This window comes from Arachis hypogaea, chromosome 5 (genome assembly GCF_003086295.3).
Source record: "Arachis hypogaea cultivar Tifrunner chromosome 5, arahy.Tifrunner.gnm2.J5K5, whole genome shotgun sequence".
NCBI classification, from domain to species: Eukaryota; Viridiplantae; Streptophyta; class Magnoliopsida; order Fabales; family Fabaceae; genus Arachis; species Arachis hypogaea.
The window spans coordinates 40,570,650-40,583,080 of record NC_092040.1 but is presented as its reverse complement, the minus strand read 5'-3'; the positions used below and the strand labels follow the sequence as shown (position 1 = coordinate 40,583,080).

The 12,431-nt window shown below is 35.6% G+C and overlaps 1 protein-coding gene and 1 long non-coding RNA gene across 3 annotated transcripts; both read right to left on the bottom strand.

The window, feature by feature from the left end:
* Positions 1-716: 716 nt before the first annotated feature.
* LOC112801420 (long chain acyl-CoA synthetase 4-like) lies at positions 717-8,899 on the bottom strand. Of its 2 annotated transcripts, XM_025844131.3 has the most exons (20): positions 8,637-8,899; positions 8,358-8,528; positions 7,902-7,965; positions 7,690-7,779; positions 7,251-7,307; positions 6,243-6,291; positions 5,519-5,595; positions 5,391-5,430; positions 5,200-5,294; positions 4,531-4,698; positions 4,211-4,321; positions 3,980-4,067; positions 3,742-3,808; positions 3,473-3,548; positions 3,253-3,370; positions 2,396-2,641; positions 2,163-2,302; positions 1,597-1,779; positions 1,129-1,248; positions 717-1,018 (listed from the first exon to the last, which is right to left on the bottom strand). In XM_025844131.3, exons 2-20 carry the CDS (start codon positions 8,507-8,509, stop codon positions 971-973), a joined length of 1,989 nt encoding a protein of 662 aa, XP_025699916.1. In that variant the 5' UTR covers positions 8,510-8,528; positions 8,637-8,899; the 3' UTR covers positions 717-970. The 2 variants fall into 2 exon arrangements, with proteins under 2 accessions (XP_025699916.1, XP_072093304.1); XM_072237203.1 differs by lacking the exon at positions 6,243-6,291 and having other exon boundaries at positions 8,637-8,772.
* An 892-nt stretch (positions 8,900-9,791) lies between these two features.
* Positions 9,792-11,197, bottom strand: LOC140184694 (uncharacterized). Its single transcript, XR_011882096.1, has 2 exons — positions 11,058-11,197; positions 9,792-10,600 (listed from the first exon to the last, which is right to left on the bottom strand). It is a non-coding gene; the product is annotated as an uncharacterized lncRNA (long non-coding RNA).
* Positions 11,198-12,431: the final 1,234 nt, after the last annotated feature.

Below are 12,431 nucleotides of genomic sequence, written 5' to 3'. Positions count from 1 at the left end.
GTACATGTATGATGTATGTAAACAGGTTTGGGCTTTGCCCATAGAAATAACTTTGATTAATTAATTTTGCCATATCGAAAATTGTTGTTGACGTTTGATCATCAATATTGTATCTATGCATTAACTCCAACTAAACTTTATCTACGGCCCACCGTATTTTCGGCTCATTTGTTTCATTAAAAGCGGTGTCGTTTTGTTTTTTTTTTAATATCGTTCTTATCATTTATCAACAATTCTGTTGGAACCAGCTGTGTGGTGTAATGACTAATGGGCCTTGTTACAGCCACTTGCCTTATGTTATATTATAGCCACTTGCTTCATGCCTCCGGAAGGGATGGGATCATTCTGCGTTATACATTGATGCGGTCTCTTTATTTCTTTCTGAAGGAAAATGGTTTGTGCATGCTAAATCTTGTATGGCAATCGGCAACAACTTTATTACTTGTAAAATCTGATATTAGTTTCATTCCAATACCTTAATTCTTAGATTTCTAAGACTAGATTATGTTTCGTATATACATCTACATATTGGTGTGCAGATATTACTCTTAAGGACCTGAGTCTAATTTGGATGTGTTTTGTGCTGTGAACTATGCAAACTTACAAAGTCAAACAGTTGTCGTGTCCTACACACTATACTCGATTAGTTATGAAAATTTACAAATCAAATTGAAGACGGAAATAATTAGAGTATAACAAAATAGTAGGCTTTCAACTTAAAGAGAACTGGCGTAGCAAAGAAGTTCATTCCAAAATTCCAATTGCATATGTCTGCCTTTAGTGTAGCCCATTTAACAAGAAAAACAAAGTTACATGCATAAGGTACATAATTGTTTTGCTCCTATCCGTGGCGAAACAGTGTTCTCATAACTAGAGTGCTTCAGGTATCTATTTTCTTATCTTGTACGATTGGTCAGAAGCATAATCTTTCAGTATTCAGTAATCATATATACAGTCACCAAAGCATACCTCAAGCACTGCGTTTGCCTCCACTCTTGTACATGTCATCGATGACATTCTGAGCACCAAACAAATACAGTCAGTACTTTCAACATCATACACAGCATAAGTTATGGACTAAAAGGGAAAGGGAAAAACAAATCAAATTAAATCATAAGAACCTTGTACCTTGTAATATTTAAGCAACTGAGGCCTCTTCATCTTATATGTGGGAGTTATAAGGTCACGTTCCATGTCAAATGGAACTGGGTCTAGATGAACGTCTTTTATAAACTCATAACCTTTCAACTGCAAAAAAGTAAAAAGGAAAAGGCTTCAGGAAAATTTAGTTAGGTAAATACATATCACTTAAATAATTTTTATTATTTATTAAAGTACAGAATGATTGATCCATCAACCATTAAATCACGGAACATATACTAATATTTAGAGAAGAATATCTTCTTTGTGGTTGCGTGTACAATGCTAAGTAAATATGTGATAAATGGTTCATATTCTTTATATTTGAATAGTAGTAGCAACATGGATGGTGATATACACTTTAGTTTAATGTAAAACTTTATTCAAAGTATGACTCTCAGATATAATGCAAACATAACAAATTTGGACAACGACGTAGGGCAAACTAAATAAGACCTTATTTTCCTTTGCAATCCTTGTGAGCTCCCCAAGTATGTAACTTTTTGCTCTCGAGTCTTTACATAGAGAATCAAAGTCAATCTTTATACCATTTTCTTCCGCCCATCGTTCAAGTACTGGCTTGCTGGGGTTAGCAACAGCAACAAGGAAGGACTCGAAACTGTTACCATAAACCCATATCTGAAACAGGAGAAAGAATGTTTGTATTGGAGCACAGAACAGAACATTGCGGCTATGATCTACTATAAGTTGTGCTTTTTATCTGAGCACCAAATATACCAGTTGATATCATTCATGCATTTTCATGTTAAACAAATAATCATTCAAATACAAGCCACACGAATACTAGCCACAGAATGCAAACACTACATATAGCAGATCAACATGCTCTGTTAATTCCCACGTCTAAACATGGACTATTGCCAATGTATGCGTGTATATGCTGGTAGTAAAATTTTCAAGAATAAAACTGCATCTCCTACACATTCTGAAGCTTGAAATGGACAATAAATCAACTAAAGCCAGGGCACCCCAAAAAGAATGAAAATGATCTGAGATCATACCGAATCAATACAAGAGAGTTGACGATATACATTCTCCAGATTTTCAACAGCAACATATTCTCCTTGTGAAAGCTTAAATATATTCTTCTTCCGATCAATAATTTTCATGCTTCCATCAGGTTGCCATTCTCCAACATCCCCTGTTGAATATATCATTCAAAAGGAGAACAATATAACCAAACAACCAATTCAAGAGGGCATAACTACAATTTTGGATGATAAAAATAAATAACCTGTATGGAACCATCCATCGGTCAGAACCTCATTAGTGAGGTCATCCCGTTTGTAGTACCCTGAAAACAAGGTATTTCCCCTAACACAAATTTCTCCTCTTGGTGTGCTTCCAAGGGCATCATATCCCATATCAGGAACAGATTCCAGGCACACATCAACATTCGGTACGGGTGGCCCCACTGTCCCGACCATATCCATTTCATGTGGTAGTGAGACAAAGGTTCCCGCACAGGTTTCAGTCAGACCTATTGTCATTTCAACAAAATCACAATAATCAAGTCCAAAGTATATTACAAGAGCTATAACCACCTGATGAAATTCAAATTAGAATAAACAAAACATAAATGGAGCTTCAATTATTAGTGTGTCAATAGACTAAGTTCTTATTTGCCAAAAGTTTTTAAAATTTATCAAGGAGGCAAATTTGACTTGCTCAAAATAATGGGAGGCAAGTTTTCTTTCATTCTTCATTGTTTCCTTGTTCATCTAGGATATAAGGAAAATGTTGGATTAAAAATTATTCTAGAAAAACAATAATGAATTGAATGGTCAGTAATTATACTAAGGTTTTTAAGTTTATAGAAATTCAAAGTATGCTACAACAAAATAGAGCAATTTCAATAGTTAGAAAATAACTTGAATAGTTGAATTCATGTGATTAACTATCTTAAATAATTTCAGATACACCCTAAGATGGTAACCTATGGTAACAAGTTATCAACTAATCAACAGAACCAAACTTCAGCAGAAATTTGTCGACATTTCAATCAAGCTTGGCTGTTTTGAAAACATGACTTCAGAAGGAAAAGAAAAAATGACCTGGTGAAAATTAGGTTCTGAAATAACAAGAGCATACCATATCCTTGTATGACATGAGCACAAGTAACCACTTTTAAGTAACTCTCCACATGTGGAGATAGAGGTGCTGCTCCAGACAAAATGAGGCGTACATGACCCCCCAACCCTTGCTTCACCTGATCAAGTTGCAAAAGCAAGACTAGTTAAAAAAATATAATGATTTACAGTTCCTGATGATTCTCATAGGCTGCGGAACTAAAACTTATGCATTCTACTACCTTATCAAACACAATTTTGTCAAGAAGTGGAGATGCCTCTTCATGCTTTCTCCCTTTCTTCATGTTGTTCAACTTACTGCAGCCAATTTTAGAGTTCGGTTATTAGAATACTGCAATGCTTACTCAGGGAGTGCCAATACTTTGGATAAAATATGTGTGATTTGGATCAAGAACACTCAAACTTCATAGTTTTTTAGAGAGTCCGTAACATTTCATTGCGTTGTCATTCTCAAGTAGCTGTTTACAAATTATAATACCATTGTACTTACTATGAGTAAGCAAAGTTGAATAATGCTTGTTTCAGGAAGCCCCCAGCGGAAACCTTTTGTGTCAAACCTGTATATCAGATGGAGAACAGGGTGCAGAGGCTGCTCAGAAATATGGATACAAAAGAAACAGAACTTAAGAAAATTGTTACAGAATCACATTGGGTAATCCTAGCACACTACTTTAACGTTACTAAAATTATAATTGGATCATCAGCAACATATGATGTTGATAAGATACCTGTGTACACTCTATCAAGCACACGTGGAACAGCACAGAAAATAGTTGGTTTTAGCTCCCCAATGTCTTCAATTAACAATTTGACATCCTGCAGCCATGGCATAATTGTGGTCATAGTCCTTCCAAATCAAAATTTGTCCTTTCTTTTGCAGATAAAAATCAAAACCAAAGTTCAGTTATCACTTCAAATCTCCATTTGGTAATGACAGATTTAGCACAACATAAACTCACCCCACGCCAGAAACCAATGGAGGCACCATGCCATATAAATAGCTCTTCAATGACCCTATCAAAGATATGTGCAAGAGGAAGGTATGACAAGTAGACATCTTTGTCATTCAACTGTCACGAAAGGAGATTAGAAGTCAACAAAAGTACACCTAACAGATTTAGAATCTTAATGCATCCTAAAATTCTAATAAGCTAGACTGTTAAAAAATGTGATATATAATATGCTTAACTTGAATGAAATAAAAGTGCACAGTGGGAGTGCTCTGTGCATTCATGGATTTATTAGAAAAATCAAGGTGCTGGAAAATAAAATAACTTACTTCCTCCTTGACAGACTCCAACAGTCGCTTAACCCCAGCTAAGAGAGTAAGGATACTCTCATTAGATATCAACACACCCTTGGGATCGCCAGTAGTTCCACTAGTGTACATTATTGTACAGATGTCACTCTTTTTCTTCACAGGAAGATCAAAACTTTGATTTTGACCCTGTAAAAGTCATTGAGAAAAATTAAGAAGCAAAAGAAAAATTCCTTCCCACACCATCATGACCGAACTGAAGTAACCAATATGTCCTTGAGTTTCTACTTACAACATAGCAGCCTTACTTCCTATTATTAATAAAAGAAAGGAATGCTTTCCCTATCCCCTCCTCCCTTCTCTAATTCCCAGAGCACAGAACTCTGTTCACTAGTTGTTTACTACGTACATCACTAATACACCCACTGCAGGTGCATAAAGATAGTTTTATCATTTCTAACAGTAGGAAAGGCTCTTCTTGTTCCAAGATCATGTTAAACCAGCAACCTCAACAGCCAATAATAGTAGAATTTATATAATTTATTAACAAAGTATCTTTCAAGTAGAACACAGGTGGATGGCGATAGAGGATAGATCAATTTTCACGCGAAAGAGTATTAAATATACCGCCAAGGAAAGAATCATCTCTCATATCAGCGCAAAAGGTAATACAAGAAATGAATAACATACCACTTGCAAAAATTCATCCCACGAATATATTGCCAACCCAAACTTTTCAACTTCTTGCTTTTGTTCAGGTGTAACCTTCCCAAAGCTCACAAGCGCTGCACAAAGAAAAAGAGGTGATTGCTTCTTTTTCATGAATATATTTTTCTGTACAAATATCTGAAGGAATGGATAGAATCAAAGGAACTTCTTACTCTTGAGATACTTTGTTGTATTTGGAAATGTCTTCAATAGCTGAAACATTTTCAGGAAAAAGATAGATAGACTAATCTTTCAAAAATAGTAAACCAATATAAAAAAGAAGGGATTTTAATAGGCGAACCTCCGGTATTTTCTTTTCTTCTACAAATGATACAGATACCTCTGCATGGCATATAATAAACTCTACAGCGCCAGCACCTAAGTCATATCCGTGTGTCAAAAACAATGGTCATTATAATTAGAGAAAGTATTAGGATGCCACATATATCCATCCTTGAACCTTAAGCCTGATATAGAACCTAAACAACTTGTAATTGATTATCAATAGCTGTACAATTGGATGTTCTTTAATGCAGAGTTCCAATTTTTTCTGCATGCTGTTAAATTTCAAATGTCGTCATTGTTTTGAAAGATAAGTTACCACATTTTATGTGACAGGTGTCGGTGCATGCTTAGTAATTACAAAATTTTCAAACACAATGTAGCTTTATTCATAAATTGGTTAAGATTTCAAAAACACACAAATTCGTGAACTAGCTTATTTCTTGATAATGTTATTTGGAAATAATATAAAAACTGCTAAATAACCATGGGAGTTCCCAATGCAAGTGTGAATTTGGCCCTTGAATAATTCTTGTTCACCAAAGATAAATTATTCAAAAAAATTGCAAACGGATCAGTGAATTCATTTATTAAATGTAAGAGTTACATGAGCCCCACAAGGTCACACACTTTTCAGTTTTATCACAAGTCCTGTGAAAACATATTGGAAAACAAACTATGCTTGCAGTTGAGTAAAAGAGTCACCATGAAATATGCTAAACAAGGTCTGTCTCTGCACATACCTAAGGTATCATACAAAGGAACACAATAAAGTCCGTGAGCATTGATGGCCTGCAATTATTACATGTCCAAAACCATTGAGTGGAAGAAGCTATTCAGCAACATATAAAAGGCTATTAGGTCGCCAGGGAGGCTCACCACATAGGCATAGAGCACCAAGCAATAGAAGTGGTCCTTACCAGAGAAAGAAGATATTGAACAGACAAGTACAAGCAAACAAAAGCAAAATACTAAACATGGAAACAATAATATAGATACAGCATAAAAAAAAACACAGAAAATATCCACAGATAATATAAGGGATTATTCTGGTACCAACATTTTCTAGTGAGTAAACACTAAACAATACCCATTTGTGTGTTTTACTTGTTAACCCTTTTTTCTTAAAAATTTTTTAAATTTATTTTTCGAATTTTATAAAATACGAAAATATTTATTTAATGTTGCAGTTTGCTCCAAGTAATTGTTACTCCCATTCTGTATTTCTGAAAAATCATCTCAGAACCTCTCTCTTTATCTTTCCTCTTTTACTCTTCTCCAGCATTCTATGTCATAATGATGACACAGTGACCATCCACACCATCGACCCAGCACCCTATGGCCATCGCCGCCCAATACCTTGCTGCTATCGTCAAAGCCATTTTGGTTCAAGAGGAAGTAGTCCAAAAGCAAAAAATGAAAAAAATGTAATATGGTTTTTGAAGCACCATAATTGAGACGGTTCATATTAAAACAGTAAACAAACATTTTTAACAATATTGGCTAAATTCTCTTGATGAAAAATATGTTATAGGTTAATTCTAAAATATTAACTTTAATTTATTATTTGAACTAACTAACTAACAACTCATCTAGTTGACATATGTATACTCAGGAACCTGTACTCGTATAAATTACTAGTTACCTTAACAAAAGCCATAAATATAATAAGAAACTACAGCAAACATAGTGTATAGAAAATCAGATAGAAAAGTTCAACAAAGAGAAGATAAATTGAAAATTAGACATACCTCCATGCTTATAATCCACTCTGCACAATTGGCACCATAAATTCCACATTTTACACCCTGTAAAGCAAATACATGACTCAAGCACAGAAGCTCAACTTATTATATAGAGGAAAAAAAACCACACTCATATATAACAATAGCCACTAGGCAACGCTTAGTTGCCAAAAAAACAAAAAGAACTAAATGTCAATGGCGTATCATAACAATATGTAAAGTAATTCAGTACGGAACCATTCTTTTGCATGCGGATATGAAACAATCAAGAACATTTCAAGTCCTTGGGGTAGACATTTTTACGAAACTATGCACTTTTGTGGTTAAACGGGCCTAAACATCCAAAAGAAACAGAGAACAATACTAATAAAACATTTAATAGAAAACAATAACACTACCAAAATAACAGCTTAATTTTCTAATGCGAATGGCATAGCCGACTTACTTCCCCATAGCCACAGCTGCGGAGGGAATTCCCAATCTTTATCACCAGATCATATACTTCTTCATATGTTTTCCACTTGTACTTGCCGGGCTATGAAAAGATACCAAAAGTAAAAAATGGTGCATTCAAGTCAACCAAAAGTCAAAGCTGCTGTCAAGCAATGGCAGGAAACTTCCATAACATAAAAGATCTAGATGGCATGGTAAGTTTACCTTCCCATCCACGATTTCCCGGTGACCAAGCATTGGATTTTTCGGATATTTCTGGACAGAAGTTCTGGAAAGGAAGTACTTGCATTCAGAACCGAATCGTCTAATATTATACCAAAACGAGTCTTAAATGCAACTAAACTCAGTAAACTGTACTAAAGAGCTGGATTAAATGATTAACACACATCGTGTTCTCTCAGGTCCTAAATCAAATGAAATTAAACCACATGCTCAACTTCTAATCTGAATTAGAAGATGCGGTTTGAAAGTTGACTAGTTTTACAGTGGACAATTCAGATCGAAACTCTACCTAAATCCGAAACAGATCATAGAGCAGTGCTTAAGTAGTTAGAGAGAAATTAAAACAAAAAAGGAATCCAATTCCAACGAGTTTAGTGAAACAAATAAAATGCTGAACCTGAACCACCAACAAAAAAATGTTCGAGTAAGTGAAGTAACCGGAAAATATCCCAGCAGTTATCGAGGCCGGGAACAGGCGGAGGAAATCCATCCTTTGCGAAGAGGCTCCGATAAACAGGACCTCTTGACGGCCTCTCTCCTTCGGCCTCCTTGGCTTTCTCAACTTCAACGATGAATCTCTTCTGCGCCATTTCCCTTCACGCGTTTCTCCTATCGGAACAACAATTTAAGTAGAAGTTAGATGTTAGATATCAGCTGAGAAATAGTGTGCCATGGGCAAAAACATTAAATAGAATTTGGTTAAGGTATGACCCCTACCAGGTTTCTGTGGATTCTTTTGTGTTGACTGGCAGCTCTGAAGAGACTAGAGTTGAGTAGGAAAAAAATGGAGGATGGTGGCGTGGCTGAAAACCTGCCTCACTTCGCTTTTTATGTCGTTATTACGTGTAGGCCTGTACGGGCTGGAGGCCTCTCACAACACAAATAATTTAAATCTAATTAGGTTTGGATTGGTAAACAAATTCTGAAATTTTCAAATTAAGCTAGCAACTTTTTTTGTTTTTTTGGTTACTTAAGACTTTTGTTGGATTGTGCATCAAGGAGGAGAAGACTTTTATTACATTACTTTCTTGTTTGTTATCTTTTGTTTTCGAAAAAAAAAGGGGGGGGGGGGGGGGATGGGATTGTTGAAATAAAATTTAAACTAGCTTGATCTTGTATTTTGCGAGTTGTTACGCTTTTGTTCTATATACTTGCACTCGACTTGATTAATGCGGTTAGCACCTAATCAGCTCCGATGTTGATTCGTCTTGTTTGTTTTGTAATTTTAAAGGGATGGTGGTATATTTCGTTTTTATATTGGAAACATACACAGCTTTAAATCCCATTGAAAAAATTAATTTTAAAACACATTACAAATTAAATCTGAAATTGCCTAAATTAAATTAATATATTGTGTTTGATCCAAGCATGTTATAAAGTGATCCAACATTTAAACCTGATCCAAGGAGGGTCATATAGGAGCATCTAATTCTATTGAAGAATCAACTCACTAATCATTTTAATCTATTTACTTCAACACGCTTTTCATTTTAATCGTAACTCTAATCTTATGTCAATTATTTCTGAAAAATATTCGGAGGAACTTATCTTTGAAATTGTCATTTTGGTGATTTTTAGATTTCCTAAGATTTCATTCACATTCAATTAATCCTGTTTAAAATATATAACTTCTATTTGTAAAATTTTAATCTGATTAACCCCTATAATCAGAGAATCAAACTTAACCATAAAGTTAAAACACAAATTCCAATATGAAAATAACATTAGAATATTCATATTCCAATATCCTTGAGAACAATGTTATCCATAAAATTTCGGACACATTTTTTTCTTTTCAGTTTTCAAACTTTTTTGAAAATGAATTTGGCTATCTATCTCGGCTAACCATTGACAACATAATTAGTGGAACACTTCAAACAAAAATAATACTACGTTATTGCTCCTTTTAAAGAATAACACTTATACAACTTGACAAAAGCAACGACGGGTAGAAAAGTCCACCGGTAGAAAAGTCCCCTAATCGTAATTTTTCTTATGATCTACTCAAACGACTCAAAAAAATAACCAGAAAAAAGAATTGAATAATCCCCATTGTGGAATCATTGCCTCCCAATGTTGAGCGCTTAACTGAAGGCGAGAAACCAACACACGTTACCCTTTCAATAAACGAAAAAGCTGATTAATAAAGCTTAAAGGATAAATAATGGAGGAAAGCCAAAAATTACATCTTCCTTGCAGCGAACTACGGATATTCCAATGATATGCAATTCAAATGACATTCAAACTGGTAATAGTTACCGCATTATGAACCAGACGTACACAGTGAAGGAGCACATCAACAGAAAATGTAATATACAATGCAGGAGCACAGCAACAGAAGTTCAAAACACCTCCGAATGAAAAAGGAATAGTGTTCCACCTAAGGTAAAGACATCTAGGTTTTGCATTTGCACACTAAGAAATTTTAACCTGCATCACTCACTCAGGATGCAGCAGACTAAGACAGCTTCGATTTCAGCCAGTAATTTAGTTGCCACGTCGACCTCTTCCTGATGGGGCCTCCGATTTCCACCCCATTGCGCTGCACAGCATTATTCTGCCTCGATAATACTCTCATTCTTTGTTCCTTCATGTTTGCAAAGAGTGAATCCAGCGTCTGAGGCCTTTGCTTAGGCACTACATCCCATTACCCTGCTGTGGTGAGGTGAAGGCACTGGTTGCTGCATGTAAAATTCACAGTAAAGGCTTGCATATAGATGAAGCACAACTCTAACCAATCTCTTAGGAAGCCACTTTCAGGATAAATGATGCTAAACCATGAAAAAATAAAATAAAATAAAATAAAACTTTAGTTTAGCTCGGCACACCACAACAATCACAGAAGGGAAGTGACTGATTATCATTGGACAAATCGTTTTACCTCAACAATAGTAGCTGTCAACCTAAATCCCTAATCCCCAATCCCAAGAAATATAGATGGCACCACACAGGATTGAAGAATGTACAATTTCATTCAAATGAACAAAGCATGGCATGAGTAAATAAATCTCAACTGATAACCAGTTAGCATCACCAGAAGCCTTCTTTGCTTCAGACAGTAGACAATGTTAATCTTGAATGCAGCTTTAAAAGATAAAACAAACATAACACCAACCAGTAAAGAAATTAGTCCCAAACCTTTGCAGGAAAACCTCCACTGGCAGCCCTTATCTGATTTGCAGGAACTTGAACCTACACACACAAGGAAAAGACGGATAATTCAAGTGAAGACACATAATACATACAAAATACTCCAACAACAGCGAGTAGCTCCAAAATGCTCAGCACAACTGACTATGATCTCTAACAGAGACCTTACACTACTTAAAACCTTTCACTTCATTAAAATGTTGAGCTTCTTACCATCGGATTCTATACATATCCAACTACAAAGAAAGAAGGGGAAAAAGAACTAAGGACAAAGACATTAGTTACATAGCCAAGGGCCAACTTCAGGAACCAATTCGAAATTTCCACACAGAGCAGACAGTTGCAGTGTGATCTGTAGTTTGAACTGGTACCCAAAAACTTCAGTGAAACTTAAAGGTGATACCACAAAGACTGCCAGCAAACCAACTGAAGACTTAAAGGCTTCCCCACAAGTCATCAATGTAAAGTTGCCAGAAGATTCAAGGACACCAATTTCTTCACATAACAACCCACGGTATGGCAGCTGTGCAGGTGGATAAAATAACTTGGAGCAGATATTTACAGATCATCTTCACCACCACAACGTTCACCAAAGTCAGACAAACTCCACAATTATTAACTTGATTATCAAACACAATGTTTTCTATAGAGAGAAACCATGGAAAAGTGACTCCAGATTCTCGGTAGCAAAAACTATTTTACTACACAGAATGAACAAAGATCTTTTCAATTATTGGACTGAACATGGATCTTTTCAATTATCTGGCCTTTTGTTGAAAATATAAATAACTAGGAAGGTAGAATGTTGCAACTTATTGAGGGCTCCAATTGAAAAAAAAATATCATACTGCAGAGCAAGTGTATGCATCCTTACAGGCTTTGCAGCATGGTCTCAAGGTAATCAGGTGTTCGAACCAATTTTCATATCAAAGAGAAGAGTTATAGCAAACTGAGAGACGGGCAATAATCAACAACCCAAAAAACTGACGCCAAACAAAAGTGTAGCAATTCTCACAATGCAGGAACTCGAGTGTGGCCATAAAATGTAATGCTAGCAATGACCTCATCTCTTCATAATGGGCAAATTCTCAAAAAAATGCATGCTTAGTCGGCGCCACAATCACTACACATGTGCCTTAACAACCGAATAACGCACGGTTGTTTTTCCCATGAGCAAGCAACTAATCATTGGCAACATTGTCCCCACTATTGTGCATGCGATGGGTACTCCCCACATCCAGGGTGAGAAACTTCTGAAAGACTCTTCATGTTATCATTTTTAGCAACATAATTCCAGTGAATCAGACTAGGCCTAGTTAGAAATCCAGTTGCTCCACCAACCAGCTCAACCAATAAAACTCC